Source organism: Podarcis liolepis, assembly GCF_965112155.1.
Source record: "Podarcis liolepis genome assembly, chromosome: 7".
In the NCBI taxonomy this organism is placed as follows: Eukaryota; Metazoa; Chordata; class Lepidosauria; order Squamata; family Lacertidae; genus Podarcis; species Podarcis liolepis.
This window is the reverse complement of record NC_139561.1, coordinates 6094683-6119678: the sequence shown is the minus strand read 5'-3', so window position 1 is coordinate 6119678 and position 24996 is coordinate 6094683. Positions and strand designations below refer to the sequence as shown.

The 24996-nt window shown below is 46.1% G+C and overlaps 1 protein-coding gene across 1 annotated transcript; it reads right to left on the bottom strand.

Moving 5' to 3' along the window:
• Positions 1 to 1318: 1318 nt before the first annotated feature.
• On the bottom strand, positions 1319 to 18313 carry NFU1 (NFU1 iron-sulfur cluster scaffold). The gene is made up of 8 exons (XM_083514443.1): positions 18179 to 18313; positions 15904 to 16010; positions 15025 to 15160; positions 8194 to 8260; positions 6082 to 6196; positions 4634 to 4697; positions 3271 to 3445; positions 1319 to 1842 (listed from the first exon to the last, which is right to left on the bottom strand). The coding sequence occupies exons 1-8, from the start codon at positions 18217 to 18219 to the stop codon at positions 1801 to 1803; spliced, it is 747 nt and encodes a 248-aa protein (XP_083370569.1). The 5' UTR covers positions 18220 to 18313; the 3' UTR covers positions 1319 to 1800.
• Positions 18314 to 24996: the final 6683 nt, after the last annotated feature.

Below are 24996 nucleotides of genomic sequence, written 5' to 3'. Positions count from 1 at the left end.
GGTCTACACTAGAAACAGAATCTTCCCCAACGTTGCTTCACCTTCTTTCCCATGGAATGAGCCTCACCACTTGGTGGTGTTCTGGTTTGCCATTCATGCGCGTTAAGAGTCCCCCACTGTGGAAGCTGCATATTTTGATTTCAACAAGGCCTCCTTTGATATTTTTGTTCTAGTTCTAGCGTTGAGAGAAAAAAATTCTATCCAGTTTTTCCATGCCATGCATAATTTTATAAATGTCTGTATGTCATTTCTTGCTCTTAAAAGGTACCTAAAACCAAAGGGAGCTGCTGCAGGCAAGATCCTCATCTGATCACTTGCTGGCAGTTCTGAGAATGGAAGTAGCCTTGACAAATGTGACACCCAGTTTAACTGATCCACCAGGAAATGCAGAATAGAGTCTTCCAGGTCTCTTGGGGGGGGTGTGCTGGATTACTAATTCTCAAGTAACAAGCTATCCTTTTCATACCACTATACTTGCCCTTTCAAATAAAAGGAAAGAACGCTGTTGTGAAGATTAGGTGTGCTGATTGCATCATGTTAGGTAATGTGATGTTTTCAGAGGCAGGGAAAAGTAAAACAGTAAATACAGAAGGGTTCTCTTCCAGGAACTTGGAATGAGTCAGAACGTATTAAGTGCGTCAACCAATAAAAGTTCAAGATGGCCAGAACCGATAATGGTCATATACGAGCCCAAATACTCATTCTTAGCCCAGGGCAAGGAAAAGACACAAGAGCTGCAATGGCATGGGTTGCTTCTGCTTGCCCTCGCACAGCATATGCTTACCTGAGTATTAGGCAAAGCAATTTCCCATTTGCCTTTATTGAAAAGGCATCCAGTTTCCTTGGGGAGTCCCAGCTCCTGTATAGTTCACGCATTCTTCCCAGCACATTTTAACATTCATTTACCGTATTGGCCCGAATAAAAGCCTCACTTTTTTTCCAAATTCCGACCCGGAAAATTTAAAATTTGCAACTGTACAAAAATGGTCTTTTACGATACTGCTGCTGAAACAGACATACGGTAAAACAGAACGGGTGTGAGTGCCTGCAGAATTTTAAGGGAGCGGCTTATATTCGGGTATTGTCTTTTTTTCTTTTCCCCTCTTGAATTTTAAAGGTGCGGCTTATATATGGGTGTGGGTTATATTCAGGCCAATACGGTATTGTGGGTTTGCTGGACCATAACACACTCTAATTTTGTTGTTGCAGCTACTTTGATGTATTCAAGAAAATACAGTAGCAAAAGAGTTGGTTTTCTTATTTTCAAGGGTTAAATTCAGTTTCTAATCCCCATTTGTGACCAATAATAAGGAAACCGTTATCAGAATTCACCCAGTATTGTGCATTTAGTAGCAAAGATATATATGCAATGTTGATAAGACAACAGACCTACAAAGAATAATAAAAACATGGCTTATATAACAGGAAGGCCTCAAAATAATAAAGCAATAATTTATATCTGTATTTATCACTACATAATTCTTCCAACAGTATGGGCTGTAGGTCACCACAAAAGCTACCTAAATCCAACAGAGAGGGGAAAAATTTTATAAATGTCACATTCTGTCCAAACAAAATCTATACATTTTCTTCTTTTTGTTTACAAGAATAGCAGCAAACGGACAACCACACTTTCAAGAATACTTTTCACTTGTTTTCTTAGAACCATGAAGCAGTGAAGGAAACAGTCCTGTGTCTGGGAAAAGTGGTGACAACAGCTGAACATTTTTCTATAGTGAGTGGCTATACAAATCAGCTTGGAAAATAATTTTAGCTTAAGAGTCCAAAGCTTTCCCTGATTTAGGTTGACTTCGCTTGTTCTTCTTCTTCGTTATCGACAACCTGAAAGATAACAGATTGCAATACTAAGGGATAGGCAGCTTTTAAAAAATAAAAACACATGCACATACAGGTGTCAGAAATCAAAAGATCCTCGAGATCCTTTTAGTTCACAATACAGAAGGAACACAAGTATTGAATGTTATTTTGAAAAGCAGATTTATGCTTTTTAAAATCACAAATGCCCACTTAGTATAAATTTATAATTACACCTACTGTAACTTTAAATTTACACCAGTAGAATTATCGCAAGAAAACCATGGCAATAACTTCCTTCTTTCTACATCCAACCCAGCGTTTCTAGCTCAAAATGAAGCAGCACTTCCAAAGAACTATGACTTGCTAAGAGTGTGGATGAGATTGTCGGTAACATGAGGAAAGCCGTCTTCTTGACCGAAGATCACTGTTCCCACATATCGCTTGTTGCCACAGACTGGAGAAAGCAAAGTAAAGCCCATGCCGTCGCCATCTCTTTCGCAACACAACACTATCAGTGCAACCCTCCAGATGTTGCTGTAAGCCATCAGCCCCAGCCAGCTTGGCCCATGGTCAGGGGTGAAGGGAGTTGTAGTCCAGCATCTGGCTGGCCAAAGGTTCCCCACAGCTGATTTAGACACCGCCCCACTCATCCCCTCTGTATCCACAGATACATTCTGTGATTTGTTGGTTGTTCACTGGGCCCCATGCCTTGGATCACGGTTTCTGTGATGCTGGCAAGCACAACTCTGCTGTTTTGAATGAAATACAGTGGTGCCCCGCAAGACGAATGCCTCGCAAGACGGAAAACTCGCTAGATGAAAGAGTTTTCCGTTTTGGAGGTGCTTCGCAAAACAAATTTCCTATGGGCTTGCTTCGCAAGACGACAATGTCTTGCGAGTTCCTGCTGGTTTTTTCCCCTCCCCCCCCCCTTTTGCTAAGCCGCTTATCAGCTGATCCGATCAGCAGATAAGCCGCTAAAAGCCGCTAATCCGTCAATGGGCTTGCTTCGCAAGACGAAAAAACCGCTAGACGAAGAGAATCACAGAACGGATTCTTTTCGTCTTGCGAGGCACCACTGTATTGCATACCGGTTGGAAAAAAGGGGGAAAGACAGCCAGAGGGTGGGGATATGGAATAAAACATCCTGGTGGACAGCATGATTTGCTGGAACCCTGAAGAGAAACACTCCAGGTGGGGTAAGGGTGCAAAAGGAAACTGCAACACGTTGATGCTGGTCTCACTTTTGCCCAGAGAAATCCTGTTTCATAATCTGTTGTTACTTCTATAATGACCCTTCTATACCTAATTTTTTTGCACTGAACCCAGTTATCGGATATGAAGTGTCAACTTGCATTCGTAAAAACTTGCTTGTACAGAGACGCTTTGAGATGTGGAGAAGAAATTCGATGAACAAACCACCCCAATTTTTAACACCCTTCAATTTGTGCCTACCTGTTCCACACCTTCTACTTCTGGAATATAGAACTGCAGCATGTTTTGTATCCCATTCTTCAGGGTGATGATAGAACTGGGGCAGCTTGTGCAGGAGCCTTGCAGTTTTAACTGCACAATCCCATCTTCGAAGCCCTTAAAGATGACATCCCCACCATCTTCCTGGACGGTTGGCCTGAGGAACATTGTCGATAAGATTTCAAAGTATTAGTGGAGTAAACCACTGAAAACCCCAAACATTTTTATACATTTAGAAGTAGTTCTCACCCCCACTTTTGGGGCCACCTCCTCTTTGTATCCCACCTCTATACCTTCTCTGTTGCACGAATGCTTATTTTCAGAACAGCCCAACTCTTGCAGTTCAACAAAACACCTCCCTTCTCCTTCAAATCCACCATCAGCAATTTTTTCCTAGAACAGCTGATCCTGAGCTATCTTCTGTTTATTTTATGTGCATGCTCTCTGCCAGGGCAACCCCTACTTTACTGACAATAAGAGCTGATTACTGAAACTGGAATAAATTATACAAATCCAGTCATTTTGCATGCATTTGCCCAGTTTGCAACTTTTCTCTTTGCAATCTGGGTAGTGGTAATGAGAAGCTATGTAAAATGCTGAAGTCCTTGCTTCTTGTCAATCCCACTTTGGCTTCTGAAATGTCATCACAACAGACGAAATGGATTGTAGCTGGCAAATTAATGCATCCAATTCAGGGGTTGGGTATTCATTCAAGAACAAGCTGCACCTACATTCCAATGAAACCAGCGTCTTCATTCTCCACTTATACTGCCCTTTCACTTCCCAACAGACATGCTGTTATTTTCCAAAGGAACAACGAAGGCTCTGTCTGTCAGACTGGCACTCACTAAACTGCTGGAAGCGCTTCAGTGCAGATATTGACATAAGCACCAATATATAAATGTGCAACTGTAAAAAATTTCCCTGCTGCCCTCCTGGCTAACATCAGAGAGCAAGCGATTCTAACAGAAATATATATTCAGGGATCAGAGTGATAAAAGCTAAATATCCAAAGGGCATGTCTATTTTAAATTCTTCATACCTCCCCTATTTTGAAGATGTTTACTCCAATCTCTTTCTGAAGTGAATTTTTAAGTCACATGCCTCTTTCAAAGCATTGTAAAAGCTCTTGGGGAAAAGTGGGTTGGGAGCACAGCTGGTTGAAAGACTTGAGCCAGCAGCATCCCGCAAAGTGAACAAAATACTCTTTTCAGAGGCAACCTAGGAAGAAGCACCAGCATCTCTGCCAATCCATCAAACTGGCTATCGGCAGAATTGCACATTCGTTACTCTGCCACCTTCATGAAACACCAACAGTGCATAGGAAACACAGTTGTAGCTGTACCTTATTCTAGTATCCAGGAGCTCTTTTATCATTAATACAACTTCATCGTCTTCTTCAGATGGAGCTTGTGTGGTTTATGCAAGACAAAAGGAATGAATCATGCTTATCTTATCTGATAAATGTTTCCACAACATTCCTTGAAAATAATCCATTTACCGCCCGGAAAAGCTCTGCTGAATAGCTTCTTGGGGATGAAATGACTGCAGAAAAGTGAGCCTGCATCACCACTGTCCCTGCCACAAAAGAAGCACAACGGTGCGCTCTTACTTGTGTTTGGTAATAGCCGCTCTGAGACTTCCAGCCCTTGTGTGCTAGCTGTTGTCCTGCTTGCTTCATAGCCTACTTGTGTTATATCTTTACAAGAACAAATATGTTCAAACTCCACACACCCTTGGCCACATTTCAAACAAGATGGTCTCATCTATGCGTTGTCTGTAACTTTTATGGAAGGTAATACCATAAGTACAAAATCTTGTAAAAAAGAAATCTCCCTGGCAGCAACATCTCTAAAATATATTGTGCTATTACAACATGAATCATTCCATTGCTTACCAGGCATGTTAATATTAAAAACTTCCCCATCATCTTGTGAGCACAGTCTCACGATTTCATAAATTCAACTACCTTATTTGCTTTCAAAAAGTCACATATTGCAATGACTGATCTACTGGCTTCTTTCTGATCTCCACACCCACACTGTTAATATTGGGATCTCTATTTGCTCTAATACCCAATAAGTTTTAATATTTCTACCACCAAGTTGTGGCAGAACAAGGCTCCTTGCTATTATCAGGTACTGCCAAGCCACCATATTTAGGTATTTTCTGGGGAGTTCTGAATGTAATTACCATAAATTATTTCAGCAGGAGTTTACAATATAAAAATTCCCAAATATCAGATTCCTCTGGATTTCCATGTTGTATGAATCTTGTTGGTAAACTCTATTATTAATTGTTCCACAGTAAAACCTGAAATTTAAGACATTCTGTTTGATTTTATACCCCAATCCAATAATAAAGTCCTGCAAGTCCTCCCATATCAAAAGCTCCTCAGATACTGTATTGTAATAAGAAGGAAAACTGTGCCTAGAGCAAGCTGAACAGAGAAGTTGGAAAAAACCAAGAGTGTGTCCCTGTAAGCCCTGGCCTATCAGAGCAGCAAAGACCTTGCAAGCAGCCCTCAGGGACACCATTTGCATCTGTCCAGGAACCGTTTCTCATGTTTGCATTGTTTTGTTCCTTGTTGTTTGCCGCCATGTGCTCCTTTGGGAGGAAGGGCAGGATATGCATTTAATAATAATGAACCAGCCTTTTCTATCTAACCAGTGAGCCACCCAGTCCAAGACTGCATCTCCAACAGTGGCCAGGCCAGCTCACAAGTAGAGGATGTAACCTGCCGCTAACATCTAATACTCTCCTCCATCAACGTATTCAATATTAGCCATTTACCTGTGTCTGTACGAGGTGCCTCTTCAGTAATAACAGGTAAGCCAGAAGCATAGAAATCCATAATAGTTGCATAAATATCTGGTTTAATTAAGTTCCAATCCACTTCTTCATTTTCCTACAAAGATTTCAAGAATTAGGTTAGGTATACATGAACAGCTTTGCTGAATCAGACCAAAAACACTTTTTTTAAAGCCTTGTGGGAAAATGTCGGTCCTTTGAATCTATGAATAGCGCATAGTTTCTGGCACTACAGCAACTTAAAAACTGGCATGTCTTTTGTATCTTCTATTTTTGGAAAGTTTTAAGGAGAGCATGGTCTGCACAGTAAGTGATAACAGAAGTGCACTCCTCTTCTGGACTGTTTAGAACAGTGGTTCCCATTTAGCTAAGAACTGCGGACCCCCTGTTTTTCAAAAGCCAAGCCATGGACCCCCTACTTTTGAAAATAATAATAATAATAATAATAATAATAATAATAATAATAATAATTTATTATTTATACCCCACCCATCTGGCTGGGCCTCCCCAGCCACTCTGGGCGGCTTCCATAAAAACCAAAAATACAGTAAAATATCACACGTTAAAAACTTCCCTGAACAGGGCTGCCTTAAGATGTCTTCTGAATGTCAGGTAGTTGTTTATCGTTTTGACATCTGCTGGAAGGGCGTTCCACAGGGCGGGCGCCACTACCGAGAAGGCCCTCTGCCTGGTTCCCTGTCGCTTTGCTTCTCGCAATGAGGGAACCGCCAGAAGGCCCTCGGTGCTGGACCTCAGCGTCTGGGCAGAATGATGGGGGTGGAGACGCTCCTTCAGGTATACTGGACCGAGGCCGTTTAGGGCTTTAAAGGTCAGCACCAACACTTTGAATTGTGCTCGGAAACGTACTGGGAGCCAATGTAGGTCTTTCAAGACCGGTGTTATATGGTCTCGGCGGCCGCCCCCAGTCACCAGTCTTGCTGCCGCATTCTGGATTAGTTGTAGTTTCCGAGTCACCTTCAAAGGTAGCCCCACGTAGAGTGCATTGCAGTAGTCCAAGCGGGAGATAACCAGAGCATGCACCACTCTGGCGAGACAGTCCGCAGGCAGATAGGGTCTCAGCCTATGTACCAGATGGATCTGGTAAACAGCTGCCCTGGACACAGATTTGACCTGTGCCTCCATGGACAGCTGTGAGTCCAAATTGACTCCCAGGCTGTGCACCTGGTCCTTTAGGGGCACAGTTACCCCATTCAGGACCAGGGAATCCTCCACACCTGCCCGCCTCCTGTCCCCCCAAAACAGTACTTCTGTCTTGTCAGGATTCAACCTCAATCTGTTAGCCGCCATCCATCCTCCAACCGCCAAAATGTTGCTATCTCTGTGCTAGTTTTTGTTATGTGAATGGTGCCACCATACCCTCCAACATGTCCTAGTGCAAAACCAGGATGCGTGTCTTCCAGGCCAAACAGGATGCCCCATATGATTAACAGGGATGTGCTATGGACTCCCTGGGTGGGTTACGCAGACCCCCTGGGATCTGCAGAAAAACAACTGGGAATCACTGGTTTAGAATATTTATATAGCATGTGTGCAGATGAGGCTGACCAAGATGGTGGAGGGTCTGGAAGCCAAGCCTTATGTTTCCTGCTTGGCAGGGGGTTGGACTCAATGGCCCTTGTGGTCTATTCCAACTCTATGATTCTATGATTCCAAGAACTGTTGAAGGAGCTGGGTATGTTTAGCCTGGAAAAGAGACTGAGAGGAGATATGATAGCCATCTTCAAATATCTGACGGGCTGCCACATGAAAGATGGAGCGAGCTTGTTTTCTCCTGCTCTCGAGGGGAAGACCTGAGCCAATGGATTCAAGTTACAAGAAAGGAGATTCTTACTAAACATCAGGAAGAACTTTCTGACGGCAAGAGCTGTTTGACAGTGGAACAGTCTCCCTCGGAAGGTGGTGGACTCTCCTTCCCCAGAGGTTGGATGGCCATCAATGCTCTAGTTGAGATTCCATTGCATGGGGTTGGACAAGATTAACCACAGAGTCCCTTCCAACTCTACATTTCTTTGATTCTATTATCATTCCCTGTGCAGACACACACTACAATATTCTTTTAGGGTTACCGGTTACCTTTGTGACTGTGATGAAGTCTGTTCCAAAGAAAATGCTTTTAACTCCTTCAATCCTGAAGAGCTGCCTACCAAAACAAAAACAAGAAAAATAAAGATCTTCATTCAAAACTCCTGCTCAGTGTGAGCTTCCAGGTTTCATTGTATCAGTATACCCATGAACGTTTGTAGGCTGATGACTGCCTGGCCACTAAAGCTCCAATCCTAGAACACTTCCCTGAATCCAGAATAAAGAAGGTAAAGGTAAAGGTACCCTTGACCATTAGGTCCGGTCGCGGACGACTCTGGGGTTGCGCGCTCTGTTGGGAAACTGCCAGGGAGATAGTGTCCATCATGAGCCCCCAAGCCGGAGTTCTGGACGATCCATCGGCCTCCCGTAGACAGGCAGATCCAGCAGTTAGCGACACGAAGCCTCTGGAAATTCCTAGCCACATTCCAGGGCTGGGTGTACACTGTTTATCAGCAGAAACACAGCCAAAAGCTTGCACCGCAGAAGAGCATAATTTTCAGACTTTATTAGCGTTTAACAGAACAAAAGAAAACGTGACCGTTCTGTGTCAGCATCTTCGGCCAACTGAGAAAACGAAAGGAAAAAACAGCAAGCATAAACATCCTGTGAATAGGACATGCGCAGACTCTGTTGCTTACAAAAGCCTGCTCCCTTTTAAGGTGGAACGGAAATATCCTAACATCCTCCCCCTTTCCGTGTAACCTGTTGTACCTGTGGTTCACTCAATTGCAACCTTTGTACATAAACCTTATGTTGTTCTTTGTTAACAACCTTAGACAACAGATCAGCAGGGATTTCATTTCCTGCCATGTAGGACACCTGAATCAGTCCTTTCTGGATACACTCTCTTGCACGATGTAACTTAATCTGCAAGTACTTGGTTCTCTGCTTGCAACTCTCGGAGTTCAGCAAAGCCAAACAAGATCTATTGTCTTGATACACTTGTATAGGACATTTCACAGACACCCTGATGTCCTTAAACAGTTGCATCAACCATTCACAATCCATGAGTGAAAATGACAGAGCATTGAGTTCTGCTTCACAGGAACTTAGGCTCACTGTTGTCTGCTTCTTGCACAACCAGTCAAACAGGCAGTGGTTGTACATGTAGCATACTCCAGAAGTGCTTGTACCATCCGTGGTGTCACTTCCAAAACTTGCATCTGCAAAGATTTCAAGACCTCCAGTCTTCTGACTGGTGAACCTCAGCCTGTAGTGCATAGTCCCTTTCAAATAGCGGGCTATGCGCTTCAGAGCTTTCCAATCCTGAACCGTAGGATTGTTGGCATGTCTGCTAAGCAGATTACAGCTTACAGCTATGTCAGGTCTTGAACATCTGGCAATGAAATTCAGCTTGCCTAGAATGCATCTGTATAGCGTTGTGTCAGAAAACGCTTCAGCAGTACTGTCTACCTGGTAACCTGTCACCATCGGTGTGTCTGCTGGGTTTGCATCAATCAAATTCAACCTGGTTAATACATCAGCAATTTTCTGTGTCTGGTGTACCAGAAAATTACCTGCTTGGTCTCTCTCCACCTGCAGAGAAAGATAGTTGGATACCTCACCAAGATCCTTCATGTCAAAGTGCTCCTTCAGCTGAGCTAGGGTGCTTTGATAAAAAGCCTGATTCTTCCAAAACATCAGAAGATCATCAACAAAACATAAACAATACAGTTTGTTTTGCCCCTCCTCTTTGACAAACACACATGGATCAGCTTTGCCCTGTTGAAAACCTAGAGAAAGCAATGTCTCAGTGAGTTTTGTGTTCCAACACCTGGCACTCTGCTTAAGACCATATAAGGATTTCCGCAGTTTACAGACCATACCCTTCTGTATCTCCATCCCATCAGGTGGAAGCATGAACAGCTGTTCATTCAAAATCCCGTACAAAAAAGCTGTATTAATGTCGTGGTGGGAAACATGCAGTTTCTCCTCCGCAGCGACCTTGAGCATCAGCCGAATGCTCTCATATTTGACTGTGGGAGAGTAGGTCTCGTGGTAATCCTGTCCTGGTACCTGTGAAAAACCTCTGGCAACCAATCTGGCTTTGTGTCTAACTACCTTGCCATTCTGGTCTGTCTTGGCCTTGAAGACCCATTTGCTGCCAACCAGTCTCATTCCTGGGACTACCGGTACCAATTCCCAAGTTTGGTTCCTGTTCAAGGAATCAACTTCAGCCTTCATGGCATTAAGCCAAGGCTCAGCATCTTTAGAGGTTAACTCTTGAACCTCTTTGAAGCTTGAAGGTTCCCATACCTTCTTTGAGCTACTAAGAACAGCAGTTGCTGTCTTAGCAAACTCATCAGCATACCTCTTTGGAGGTCTGCCTTTGGTCGCCCTTTCAGATCTGCGTACTAGACGCAAGTCTTCTGGACTCATCTCCTCTTTCTTAGGAGAAAAATGACCAATGGTGAACAGTGGTTCTTCCAGTTCATTGTCAGACGCATTAGATGGTCTGACTGAGGCCTTTGCGCTCTGGTAGTCTGCTGTGTCATCACTGTCACTGACATCAGCAGCAGCAGCAGCGCCGCCCACTGAACTGGAATCCGAACTCTGATCATCATCATCATCATCCTCATCCTCATCATCCTCATCCTCACCCTCAGCAGCAGCAGCTTTCTCATCTTTAGCTGCTTGTTTGACATCACCTTCATCCTCCTCTGGGTAACTCTGGAAAATTCCCACATTTTCCCCCCACTTAGGATTGTACTCAACACTCCTTGTGAACTTAATGGACTTAGAGTCAGTCATCCATACCCTGTATGCACCTTTTTCGTACCCCATGAACAAACCATGTGCCCCACGCTTCCCAAGCTTGTTGGTTTGTTGTGTGCGTACCCACATGTCCGAACCAAATATTTTCATGTGTTTGGTGTTGGGTTTCTTTCCAAACATCTTCTCATAGGGGGTACAACCAATGGGTGATGACAATCTGCGATTAAAGGAATAAACAAAATTCCCCAAAGCCTCCCCCCAAAACTTATCAGGGAGATTGGCATCATGCAACAAGGTTTTGATTCCTTGCAGCAATGTTTGATTTGCTCTCTCCGCAAGCCCATTCATCCATGGCGATCTGGGCGTTGACATGTCATGCTGGATTCCCTTCTCAGTCAGGAAAGCTTCAAACTGCTGAGAAGTAAACTCCCCGCCCCGATCAGTAAACAAACAAGAAATACGTTTACTGTGCACATTCTCCAACCAAGCACAGAATTCCTTAAACTTCGGAAACGCTTGCGATTTCTGTTCGAGCAAATACACATGAATGTACCTGGAAAAAGAATCAATCAGAATCATGAAGTACCTTGCTCCTCCTAAAGAGGGCGCTAGTGGACCAACCAGGTCCGCATGCACTAGCTGGTAGGGTTTGGAAGCCTGCCTGCTAGACTCCTTGCCTTTTGGCGCAACCTTCACCTTGTTCTCTGCACAGGATACACATTTCATGTGAAATTTACAGGGTTTGATGTTCAAACCTTCAACCACCTCTGGCATCTTGGCCAATGCCTTCCAAGAGAGGTGACAAAACCTTCGATGCGCATCGTGAATGCAACCTGCATGAAGAACTTTGTTAGTTTGTGCAACACAACAAGAATCAGCATTATTCACAACAACAGTGTCATCATAAGTTATATGGAACAAACCATCCATAAACTTTGCATGCAAATAGTCCTCTTTGCCTTTACTGATGACACAGACGCTCCTCTTGAAGGAAATCTGAAAACCACGCCCAGTAAGCTGTGGGACGCTCAACAAGTTGCTTGCAGCGCCTGGAACATATAGTACACCGCTGATGGTTGTGTGCAAACTTGCAAGTTTCACAGTCCCTTCTCCTGCAATTTGCAACGTCCTTCCATCAGCCAGGTGGATCTCACCTTCCTGAGGCTTGAAGGAGATAAAGAGATGCCGATCCTTGGAAACGTGGCGGCTGGCACCTGAGTCCACAATAAACCTGCCTTTGGCTGTTGGAGCAGTCTTTACAGCAAGCAAACCCTTGTTTTCCAGCGGTTTGGGCTTCTGCAGCTTGCCCCCCTGCTGCTCCTGGCCACCAGACTTGCCTTTAGCCTTTGGTGAAGCTGTGCCAGCAAACATCGCTTTGTTTTTCCCTGGCGCCGCGGGCTTTCCACCCCCCTTCTGCTTCGGGCCACCTGCAGGCTTTTTCCTCTGTTCATTTCCAGTCTTTGGACAAAACCTCTGAGTATGACCTTGGTTCCCACAGTTCCAGCACTTCACAGCTGCCAACGCTTTGGCTCCCCCTGGAGGCTGGAATGCTGTCCCACTTTGCTCCCCCTGAAGCGCACAAGCTGACTCAGCTGCATTCCTTCTATCGTATTCATTTTGCAAAGTTGCCAAGACCTTTGTAGCAGTGAGGTCTTGCGCAGGGAGGGTCGCCAGCTGACTTGCCACGGCATGATAGCTTTCATCCAGGGAGTCCAGGATGAGAATAGCAAACAGTGACTCAGGCATATTGAAACCTCTCTGAGCCAACTCCTGTCTGAGATGCTGCAACTGCAAAACGTGGGCTCTAAGATCTTCCCCTGGCTCCAAACGCTTCCTGTGCAGCTTTCTGAAATAAAGCAACACAGACCCAGCCTCTCGTCGGAGATGACAGGCTTTAAGCCCATCCCACATCTCACGGGCAGTTGCCTTGCCAGCCAAGGTGATTAACTCTTCAGGAGCTACTGAGAGCAAAATTATCCCCATGGCTTTCGAATCCTGTGCTTTCCACTCATCTGTCACAGGGGCTGGGGGGTTCTCAGAAACAGTATTCCACACTCCAAGCCTTCTCATCTGGCCCTCACAGTACCTTGCCCAGGTCTGATAGTTGTGGCCATTCAGCTTTAGTGGACACGGAGCAGTTTCTGAGGTCTGTAAAAGATCCATCTCAGCTTTTTACTTGAGCCCTGAGCCCTATGCCTTCAAAGACTCCTTATCTTGGCAGCTCATTAATCACGAAGCCTTTTTGGCTCAGCTCCCAGGCCAATTAAGCCTTGCCGGAGAGGTAAACAGAAAAGCCAAAAGCCTCCCTCATTTCTTTCGCTTTTCCCACCGTACCTCTTAAACGCAGTCTGTTGCAGCTTTACTCTCCTGTAGGTGCCGTGAATCTGGGCCCGAAACCTTGTTGTTGGGAAACTGCCAGGGAGATAGTGTCCATCATGAGCCCCCAAGCCGGAGTTCTGGACGATCCATCGGCCTCCCGTAGACAGGCAGATCCAGCAGTTAGCGACACGAAGCCTCTGGAAATTCCTAGCCACATTCCAGGGCTGGGTGTACACTGTTTATCAGCAGAAACACAGCCAAAAGCTTGCACCGCAGAAGAGCATAATTTTCAGACTTTATTAGCGTTTAACAGAACAAAAGAAAACGTGACCGTTCTGTGTCAGCATCTTCGGCCAACTGAGAAAACGAAAGGAAAAAACAGCAAGCATAAACATCCTGTGAATAGGACATGCGCAGACTCTGTTGCTTACAAAAGCCTGCTCCCTTTTAAGGTGGAACGGAAATATCCTAACACGCTCATCTTGCTCTATAGGCCGGCATTTGTCCGCAGACAGCTTCCAGGTCATGTGGCCAGCATGACTAAGCCGCTTCTGGCGAACCAGAGCAGCGCACGGAAATGCCATTTACCTTCCCACCAGAGCAGTACCTATTTATCTACCTGCACTTTGACGTGCTTTTGAACTGCTAGGTTGGCAGGAGCAGGGACCGAGCAATGGGAGCTCACCCTGTCGCGGGGATTCGAACCGCCGTCCTTCTGATCGGCAAGCCCTAGGCTCTGTGGTTTAGACCACAGCGCCACCTGTGTCCCATTGAATCCGGAATACTTGCATGTAAACATGCATGGGAATGAGTTCTTTGTATACATATATATAATAAGGGGAAACTACTCATATAAAATATTTAGAGAGACTGAATCAATAACCAACCAATTACTGACTCCCGATCCCAGACTTGCCCTTCAATTTCATTTCATTAATTTAATTTAATTTCAGATAATGACTGCTGAGAATTAACGTGCAAAAATGTAACTCTATTCTGCCTACAATAGCAAAACATTGGAAGACATTATCGGGGAACCTCATGTGAGAATGGACTACAATGACGTGGAGTTTGACTTTAATGGAACATTTAACAAGTGAAATCCATGCTCATCTCAAAGGAACAACACCATATAAATGTTACGGTACTTGAGCAAGATTTAATGATTATGCTTCTATAAAGGAACATACATAGGTTCTGCCTGCCTGCCTGCCGGCCTCACATGGACACCTGTGGAAGTGCACCCTGGACTGACTAGACATTTCTTGACTTGATTTGACTAGGTTTGATGTGCACTAATCATGCTCCCCACTTTTTCTTCTGTCTTGTTGGCAGTCTTTATTTGGGGATGGGTTAGGGTCCAATAACATTTCTTATGCTGTTGGAATTGATTAATACGCTTTACAACAACAGAACAGATTTTTTTTAAGGGGTAAACTATGTATAACCTCTTTGCTGCAAACTCTGTCCCCAGTTTGCTTTCAATCTCACAGGCACCTGATTAGTGCTTGCAAGGCACAAATAAGTCCAGAACAGGGATAGGGGCAACAGTTGGGTGATGGGGCATTTTAGAGGAAGACAGGAAGATGGTTAAACACTCCCTTCTCTGATGCAAAGCATCCACTTCCCAATAAAACTTTGCACGGGATAATATGCTCCCAGGGCTTCGTTACAGCAGCTACGGTGCAATATGTAGTTTGCTCCTAAGTAAGTACCACTTAAATGTACTTTGATCTGGACACATAACTAAGTTATTGTCATACAACCGACAACAAGGCAACAACAAACCTTGCTAAGGGTGAGCAATACGTGGAAGCTGGAGAAGTGAATTCCATAGTTCTAGATTCCAGCACTGGCTTTCCTGGGATAAATTTCAAGCTGTTTGGATTTGGAGTATCCTGTGTCTGGACAAACATAGACCTCACTGGAATAAAAAAAAAAGAATAAAAAACTGTGAGGTTTGTAGTAACCTGATTTGCACCCAACCTTTATAAAACATAAACAAGAAGATCTGGGCTGGTTTTGACACAAGGCCCATCTAGTCCAGTATCCTGGCCCCCAGAAACTTCTTGGTGCCTACAAGCATGGCACAAACACAAAAACCTTCCCACGTCTTTGTCTCCAGCATCTGATTCTCAGAGGCATATTGTCCCTGAACATGGCAATTTTATTTAGATGGACTAAGTTTCTCGATCAGGCAATCTTGTCTCTCCGCACCTCTCCCTTCTGCTGCAGGAGATCAAACAAGTAACAAAAATGAGCGTTGTGAAGAAAAAGAGAGCCGAGAATGGCCTTGCTCAATGAGGTGGGGGGGACCTTGCCTTTCTCAGTCCATCTTCTGCCCACTGGGCATTCACAACTCTCTCTCCCTCAATCTTAAGAGAGGCTCAATTTTTATTTTCTTGGCTTACAGAAACTCAACAAAACTTGAGAAGCCCAGACCCAAAGTTAGAAGCAAATACACACTTTATACATGGAAATAATTATGACAACTTTATGGAAATACTCACACACACAGACACTCAAGAAGAGATGTTGGACTGAACAGTATGCTTACTCAATATACTTTTTGTCGTGATGTAGCAATTTCAGAGAATTGCGAGTTTTTATCACTGCATTCCCCCACAGAATTGTGATCACAAACTGCACAACAAGCCTAGCACTCACCTTTCATCTGTAGTACTGCGGGAGGAAGGAGCAGGTTCTGTTGGGAGGCAATGTGTAGGGGTTGTTTAGCAATGACGTTCACCCCTTTGAATCCCAAGTGGCAGAATCTTAAAGAAGACAAAAAACAACCTTACAAAAAAATGTCACAATTTCAGACTCCTTATAGTCCTGAGGCTCAATAAAGGCTTAACTAGCCATCCTACAAAGTTAGACCCTTCCCTATTTTATAGCTCAAGTTAAGCAAAAATATTCCCTTGTGCCTTTCATGATCTCAGCTACTCTGGTTGACCAGACCTGAACAAGAACACTGAAAACAGTCAATGGCTGAGTGAAGACTGAAAATACAACTCCAACAACCAACCCACCAGAGTTCCCTAGCTCTGAAGATTTTCTCCTTTGTGGTTTGACAAGGGCAGAAGATAGTGAGATGTTATACAGAAACAGAGTTTGTAAGTGTATGAGGTCAGCACCGTGCAGGAAAGGTAACTACTCCTCCAGATTACAGTTCCTGCTTTCAATCCAGGGCTTCATAAAGATGTCTCCATCTTTTTTTAACTATAAAGACAAAACAGGAAGCATGCAGGACGACCCCAGAGCTTAAAAAGTGCAGGTTAGCAAAACAGGCAGTATTGTCATTTGCATGACAGTTTCGGGAAGCCAAAGTATCAGGACAGCTGTGATGGCCCAAAATTAAAAGAGGGCGTTTTTCATTAAACCAGTTTGCTTTCCTGAAAAAACAGGTTTGGTTTTTTTTAATGTGAAGTGCCAAGGACTGAAAAGCTTACTTATTATTTCGTCAACAAATGGAACCAAATATTTAAGATATCTGTTGGGGACACTTTCGCTCCTCAGGACAGGGAACTGCCTTTGTTGCTTATCAATCAATCAATCAATCAATCAATCAATCAGTTTACTACGGCCATCAACCAGCAGTAGTCCATGCTTTCTTGCTTATGATACTCTGCCCAAGCTGCTTCCTTTCAGACTCCCGACTCCCAGTCCGCACGGCTGTATGGTGCTGGGGCTGATGGGAGTTGTAGTCCAAAACATGCCATAATAAGCCATGAAACCATAAAAAACTCCTCGTTAGGCGTTAAGAGCCATGAGGCTCTATTATTCCTTCTTCCTCAGAGGGGAGATCATATGCCACTCTCACAGCAGCCCTGGCAGCCAGGGGTGGTCTAGGGGTTAAGAGTGTCAACCAGGGAGAGACCAGGATTTGAATCCCAACCACTCGGCTAAGAAGCTAATTGCGTGGCCTCAGGACAGTCGCTGTCTTCTCTCCAACCTCGCCCCCCCCCCCAGCATTAATCCTCTCAACAACCCTGCAAGGTCAGTGAGGCTGTTGAAAGCCGCCCAAGGTCACCCCACCCCAAGGCTTCTTGGCCCTGCCAGGGTCAGATTTAGGTTTGATGAGGTCCTAAGCCAGGGGACAGCAACCTTTCTCAGCCATGGGCCGGTCCACTATCCCGCAGACCTTATGGGAGGCCGGACTATATGGGGGGGGGGGGGGAATGAACGAATTCCTATGCCCCGTAAATAACCCAGAGATGCATTTTAAATAAAAGCAGACATTGTACTCATGCAAAAACACCACGAAAGCCCCATAAAGAACCCAGAGATGCATTTTCAATAAAAACACACATTCTACTCATGTAAAAACACGCTGATTCCCGGACCGTCCCCCGGGGCCTTAGGTTGCCTACCCCTGTCCTAAGCTACTGAAGGTAAAGGGGCCCTGTTTATGTCCAGCTGTCCTTTGTCAACAACAAATTGTCGCTCTTTTTTGTGATAAAAATATGCTATATGATATATTTATGGACCTAACAGGTATCTAAAGCCATTGGCACATAACAAAATACGTATTTTATCGAAGTAACTGTTGAACTTATATTTTGGAAATGTACACCCAGACTTTGTTTTCTTTAATTTTTTTTTGGGGGGGGCCCCCAAGAGAGTGGGGCCCTAAGCTATAGCTTGTTTAGCTTATACGTAAATCTGGCCCTGAGTCCAGGCGACCCCGCAGAGACACCGAGGGGATCAGGCCACACAGAACCCCACCGCCCTTTTCTTGCCTCCGGAGCCCACCTCCCCTCGGAAGGCGGCCCGACACAAGCGGCCCTTCGCCTCGCACAACAACCCCGCGAGGCAGGACAGGCTGTCCCGTTTAAAATAAATATATTCTGTGAAGTGTGCGGCGGGGGGGGGTGTCGTTCGCTCCCCAGGCCGGGGGAAAGAAGCCACGACGGGGGGCGGCACGGACGCAGTCACCTACCGGCCGCCCAGCGCCGCCGCCAACCGCCTCGCGGCCGCCATCTTGCTCCCTCTCTCTCTCTCGGAGGGGCGGCAGCCGAAGGACCCCTCGCGAGGGGCTGCCTGCGCAGGCGCCTGATTCGCCCGCTGGAGACGGGCGGCCCCTGCTGGCCGGAGTGGGGAACTGAAGCGAATGAAACGCGAAGACGGGGAGGGGAGGGAGGGGCGTCTCCGCGTCAGATGTCCCGAGGCCCCGCCCACTCCTCCTCTTCACTCTCTGCGGGGCAGTGATTTATTATAGTAACAAATTCATTCAAGTACTGTTGTTGCTACTTTATTATTTTATTTTATTTTATTTTAATTTTATTTTAATTAATTTAATTAAATTTTATTTTTATTTAATTTTATTTAATTAATTTTATTACTTTATTTTATTTTGTTTATTATATTAACAAATTAATTCAATTTATTATAATTTTGTTATGATTGAGGGCAGGGCCGGATTTATGTTTGATGAGGCCCTCAGCTACTGAAGGTCATGGGGCCCTTGATATGTCCAGCTGTCTTTAGTCAACAACAAATGGTTGCTTTTTTGTGTGTTGAATATATGCTACATGGTCGTTTATGGACCTGGGTAAAGGTAAAGGTTCCCCTGCCCGTACGGGCCAGTTGTGTCCGACTCTAGGGTTATGCGCCCATCTCACTTAAGAGGCCGGGGGCCAGCGCTGTCTGGAGACACTTCCGGGTCACGTGGCCAGCGTAATGAAGCTGCTCTGGTGAGCCAGCACCAGCACAGCACACGGAAATGCCGTTTACCTTCCCGCTAGAAAGCAGTACCTATTTATCTACTTGCACTTAGGGGTGCTTTCGAACTGCTAGGTGGGCAGGAGCTGGGACCAAAGATGGGAGCTCACCCCGTCACGGGGATTCGAACCGCTGACCATGCGATCAGCAAGTCCTAGGCACTGAGGTTTTACCCACAGCGCCACCCGCATCCCTCGTTTTTGGGCCTAATAGTTATCTAAAGCCATTTGGGATGTGGCCATAAGGGATGTGGGTGGCACTGTGGGTTAAACCACAGAGCCTAGGACTTGCTGATCAGAAAGTCAGCGGATCAAATCCCCGCGATGGGGTGAGCTCCCGTTGCTCAGTCCCTGCTCCTGCCAACCTAGCAGTTCGAAAGCACGTCAAGTCCAAGTAGATAAATAGGTAGCGCTCCAGCAGGAAGGTAAACGGCGTTTCCGTGCGCTGCTCTGGTTCGCCAGAAGCGGCTTAGTCATGCTGGCCACATGACCCGGAAGCTGTACACCGGCTCCCTCGGCCAATAAAGCGAGATGAGCGGCGCAACCCCAGAGTCGTTCACGACTGGACCTAATGGTCAGGGGTCCCTTTACCCTTTACCTTTAAAGCCATTTGCACATAACAAATAGGAGCCTACACAGTACAAAACACTGTTGCTGTATGTAGGTTTTATCTTGTTTTTTATCTTATATTTTGGAAATGTACATCCAGTTGTTGTTTCCCTTTACATTTTTGGGGGGCCCCAAGAGAGTGGGGCCCTAAGCTATAGCTTGTTGAGCTTATACGTAAATCCGGCACTGATTGAGGGAATTGGGTGATGTGTAGCGTGGGGGAGACCAAGAGGTGATATCCGAAAAGCTGTCCCAGGGAAAGGATCAATGGATTCAAATGACAAGATTCCAATTAAACATTGGAAACAAACAAGATGAATTTTAACAGGGAGAAATGTAAAGTATTGCACTTGGGCAAAAAAAATGAGAGGCACAAATACAAGATGGGGGACACCTGGCTTGAGAGCAGTACATGTGAAAAGGATCTAGGAGTCTTGGTTGACCACAAACTTGACATGAGCCAACAGTGTGACGCGGCAGCTAAAAAAGCCAATGCAATTCTGGGCTGCATCAATAGGAGTATAGCATCTAGATCAAGGGAAGTAATAGTGCCACTGTATTCTGCTCCGGTCAGACCTCACCTGGAGTACTGTGTCCAGTTCTGGGCACCACAGTTCAAGAAGGACACTGAAAAACTGGAACGTGTCCAGAGGAGGGCAACCAAAATGGTCAAAGGCCTGGAAACGATGCCTTATGAGGAACGGCTAAGGGAGCTGGGCATGTTTAGCCTGGAGAAGAGGAGGTTAAGGGGTGATATGATAGCCATGTTCAAATATAGAAAAGGATGTCACATAGAGGAGGGAGAAAGGTTGTTTTCTGCTGCTCCAGAGAAGCGGACACAGAGCAATGGATCCAAACTACAAGAAAGAAGATTCCACCTAAACCTTAGGAAGAACTTCCTGACAGTAAGAGCTGTTTGACAGTGGAATTTGCTGCCAAGGAGTGTGGTGGAGTCTCCTACTTTGGAGGTCTTTAAGCAGAGGCTTGACAACCATATGTCAGGAGTGCTCTGATGGTGTTTCCTGCTTGGTAGGGGGTTGGACTCGATGGCCCTTGTGGTCTCTTCCAACTCTATGATTCTATGATTGGGAATAACTTTTTGATGGCAAAAGCTGTTTGGCAGTGGAACGGACTCCCTTGGAAGGCGGTGGACTCTCCTTCCTTGGGAGGTTTTTAAACAGAGGCTGGATGGCCGCCTGCCAGGGATGCTTTAGCTGTGATTCCTTCATGGCAAGGGGCTGGGCTCCCCAGGAGCCCTTCCAACTCTACAATTCTGTGTTTCTCTTGGTGTACTTACTCAGAAGCCAGCACACCAATGTAGCGTGTGGTTTAATCCTAGAGAAATGTGCAAAGGGTTATGGCCTAAGCCCCGGAGGTGAGACCTTATGCCACTGCCCAGTCTCTCTGTAACTAGAATGCTGCTATGACTGCTCTCATAGCCCCACAAGGAAAGATAAATTAATGTGCGAATGTCTATGGGACACATCACTCGTAGGCAGGCTTGACGCACATTGAGGGGCTCGAGGGTGACAAGAGGACTTGAAGAAGTAGCAGCACGAGCTTCTGCTGTGGGATTAAAGTCCATGACCCTACTTTCCTGGACTGGGGGCAGCAACAGCAGAAGGACAGAGGTGCCGGAAGGGTTTGCTTCATTTATTTGTTGTTGTCCTGACTGTTTGTCACACTTGCAATGTTTGTATGTAACTCTGGTGGTGTCTCAGATGGGCGCGGGTGGCGCTGTGGGTAAAACCTCAGCGCCTAGGACTTGCTGATCGTAAGGTCGGCGGTTTGAATCCCCGCGGTGGGGTGAGCTCCCGTCGTTTGGTCCCAGCTCCTGCCCACCTAGCAGTTCGAAAGCACTCTTAAGTGCAAGTAGATAAATAGGGACCGCTTTATAGCGGGAAGGTAAACGGCGTTTCCATGCGCTGCTCTGGTTCGCCAGAAGCGGCTTAGTCATGCTGGCCCCATGACCCGGAAGCTGTACGCCTGCTCCCTTGGCCAATAAAGTGAGATGAGCGCCGCAACCCCAGAGTCGGTCACGACTGGACCTAATGGTCAGGGGTCCCTTTACCTTACCAAAGCGGCTGTGCAGAGAAAACGCAGGATGTAGACCATGAGCAGCTGAAAAGAGGCAGGGGCATGTGCTGCTCTGGTGCTGGCTCGCCAGCCGCAGCTTCGTCACGCTGGCCACGTGACCCGCAAGTGTCTTCGGATGGCGCCAGCTCTTAAGCGAGATGAGCGCGCAACCCTAGAGTCGGACACGACTGGCCCGTACGGCAGGGGTACCTTTACCTTTTAGCTGGTGACGCCTCACATGCCTTTACTTGGTCAGAACAGCCGCCACCGCTGAACCACCCACAAAAGTGGAGCCTATACATTTCACATGCTTGTATAAAGGCTTTTCCTTGCCTTAGCTTTACATGTGCGTAGAAACTGTCAGGTTCTCAGAGGGGAAGCAGGCCTACATTATCAGAGCTGGATACCTGGTTGAGTGAGAAGAACAGGGTGCGTCCTCCTATCAGCCTAGCAAGGCTGGGTTTTTCCTGCACAAACATTGACAGTCTGAGGACTTTCACATTCAAAGTTTTATACCTTTTCACGTGCAGCCATAGATCAGGCATAGGCAAACTCGGCCCTCCAGATGTTTTGAGACTACAATTCCCATCATCCCTGACCACTGGTCCTATCAGCTAGGGATGATGGGAGTTGTAGTCCCAAAACATCTGGAGGGCCGAGCTTGCCTATGCCTGCTATAGAGATCAGGCTGGCCCAACTTTTCAGACCAAGTGGGCGGCAAGAGTACTTTGAAATTGAACCCATGGGCCGCACGCTGCCTTGTTATGTGTGGGGAGGAGGGTGGAATGGCCGTTATTTGACACACACCCCAATCCGCCCTCATGCTCCGTTCCCAAAGCTGGCTAAGTGAGGCTCTGGGCTTTGGAAAGGAGATGTGAGGATCTGGCAGGGTCCTAGGGTCCTCCTACCTCGTTCTCAAAGATTGTTGTTGTTTAGTCATTTAGTCATGTCCGACTCTTTGTGACCCCATGGACCAGAGCACGCCAGGCACTCCTGTCTTCCCCTGCCTCCCACAGTTTGGTCAAACTCATGCTGGTAGCTTCGAGAACACTGTCCAACCACCTCGTCCTCTGTCGTCCCCTTCTCCTTGTGCCCTCCATCTTTCCCAACATCAGGGTCTTTTCCAGGGAGTCTTCTCTTCTCATGAGGTGGCCAAAGTATTGGAGCCTCAGCTTCAGGATCTGTCCCTCCAGTGAGCACTCAGGGCTGATTTCCTTCAGAATGGATGGGTTTGATCTTCTTGCAGTCCATGGGACTCTCAAGAGTCTCCTCCAGCACCAGAATTCAAAAACATCAATTCTTCAGCGATCACCCTCTTTTATGGTCCAGCTCTCACTTCCATACATCACTACTGGGAAAACCAGAGCTTTAACTATACTTACCTTTGTTAGCAAGGTGGGAAGGTGCTAACTAGACTTTAGGAAGGAGGAAGGATGACTCTATGACCCTCTCAGAGCCTCATGCCTCCTTCCCAAAGCCCAGCACCTTGCTTAGCCAACTTTGGGAAGGGAGCTCAAGGGCTGCAGAGGGTAGGCATGGCATCAAAGGCTGCCAATCACCCTGCTATAGATCAAAGCACATGCAATTTCCTCTGCAACAGCATTGGGTAAAAACACAGCTGAGCTGTGACATTCTTAATGGAGCTGAAAGCCTGTGCAGTAGAAACCACACCCCTAACTACTGGGTGGTATTTTCATCAGAGAAATGTTGGAGGGTATAATCCCCGCCACCCCACAGTTGCTGGCTGAGGAGGCTTCACTGCTGCTGCAGCTTCCTTCCTGGGCAAGCCACCTGTGAGACTCTCCTAAATCGTGTTAGGCACAAGATGGTTCAATGAAGTTGCATACACTACAACCTGTGCACATCCAATGAAGATGAACGCTGGAAGATTCAGGATCGATAAAAAAAGTTCTTCTTCACACAACTCATAGTTAAAACTATGGCACTCGCTCCCATAGGAGGCAGTGATGGCCTCAAACCTGGGTGGCTTTAAAACATGGGCTTTAAAACATGGGCCCGGGGGCCAGATCCGGCCCAATCGCCTTCTCAATCCAGCCCGTGGACGGTCCGGGAATCAGCGTGTTTTTACATTAGTAGAATGTGCCCTTCTATTTAAAATGCATCTCTGGCTTATTTGTGGGGCCTGCCTGGTGTTTTTGCATGAGTAGAATGTGCGCTTTTATTTAAAATGCATCTCTGTATACCCCATATTTGTGGGGCATAGGCATTCGTTCATATTTTTTCCCCAAAATATTGTCCAGCCCCCCACAAGGTCTGAGGGACAGTGGACAGGCCCCCTGCTGAAAAAGTTTGCTGACCCCTGGCTTAGGGCATGGGTAGGCAAACTAAGGGCCGGGGGGCCAGATCCGGCCCAATCACCTTCTAAATCCTGCCCACCGACGGTCCAGGAATCAGCTTGTTTTTACATGAGTAGAATGTGCCCTTTTATTTAAAATGCATCTCTGGTTATTTGTAGGGTCTGCCTGGTGTTTTTACATCAGTAGAATGTGTCCTTTTATTTAAAATGCATCTCTGTATACCCCATATTTGTGGGGCATAGGCATTCGTTCATATTTTTTCCCCAAAATATAGTCTGGCCCCCACAAGGTCTGAGGGACAGTGGACTGGCCCCCTGCTGAAAAAGTTTGCTGACCCCTGCTTTAAAAGGATTAGACAAATTCATGGGAGGAGAGGCTTTTGGTGGCTACTAGACTTGATGGCTATGCTCTGCCTCCCCAGTTGGAGGTAGCCAAGGCCAGCTCACCCATGAGGTAAGGTGAGGTGACTGCCTCAGGTGGAAGGATCCACCATGCAGCAGATCCCAATCTTCCTCCTACCCCACCCCAGCTCTGTTCCTGGTGTAGATCTTCCCTTGTGGGGAGGAAGGCACCGTTTTGGAGTCTGCTTCAGGTGCCAAAATGTCTGGATAGCTATGTTTCTCAATACCAGTTGCTGGAAACCGCAGCAGGGGAGAGGGCTTTTGTGCTTGGGTCCTGCTTAAGGGATGCTGGATAGCAGGCTCTTCTGATGTCCTTATACCCAATAAGCTTTGACCACATGGTACCATCACTAAGAGCAAGTGAAGGCAACTGACAGTGAGTGAAAGGAAGAGGAATGTAAACTTGCTGGCAAATATTTTTTAAGGTGGACTGAAACTTCGTTGGGGAGAGATGAAATTTCAGCCTGGCTGAAAACATTTGTGAGGAAATGGTGGGTAGTTTTCGAGTTAGCTCTTGGTTTCGTCCCCCTTGGCATTTGCAGAAAATCAACAAGTTTATACGGACACATCCTTTGCATTTAAGCTTTCGGAAAGACTCTTATGAGCAAGAAGAAGCACACAGCGAGATGAGGG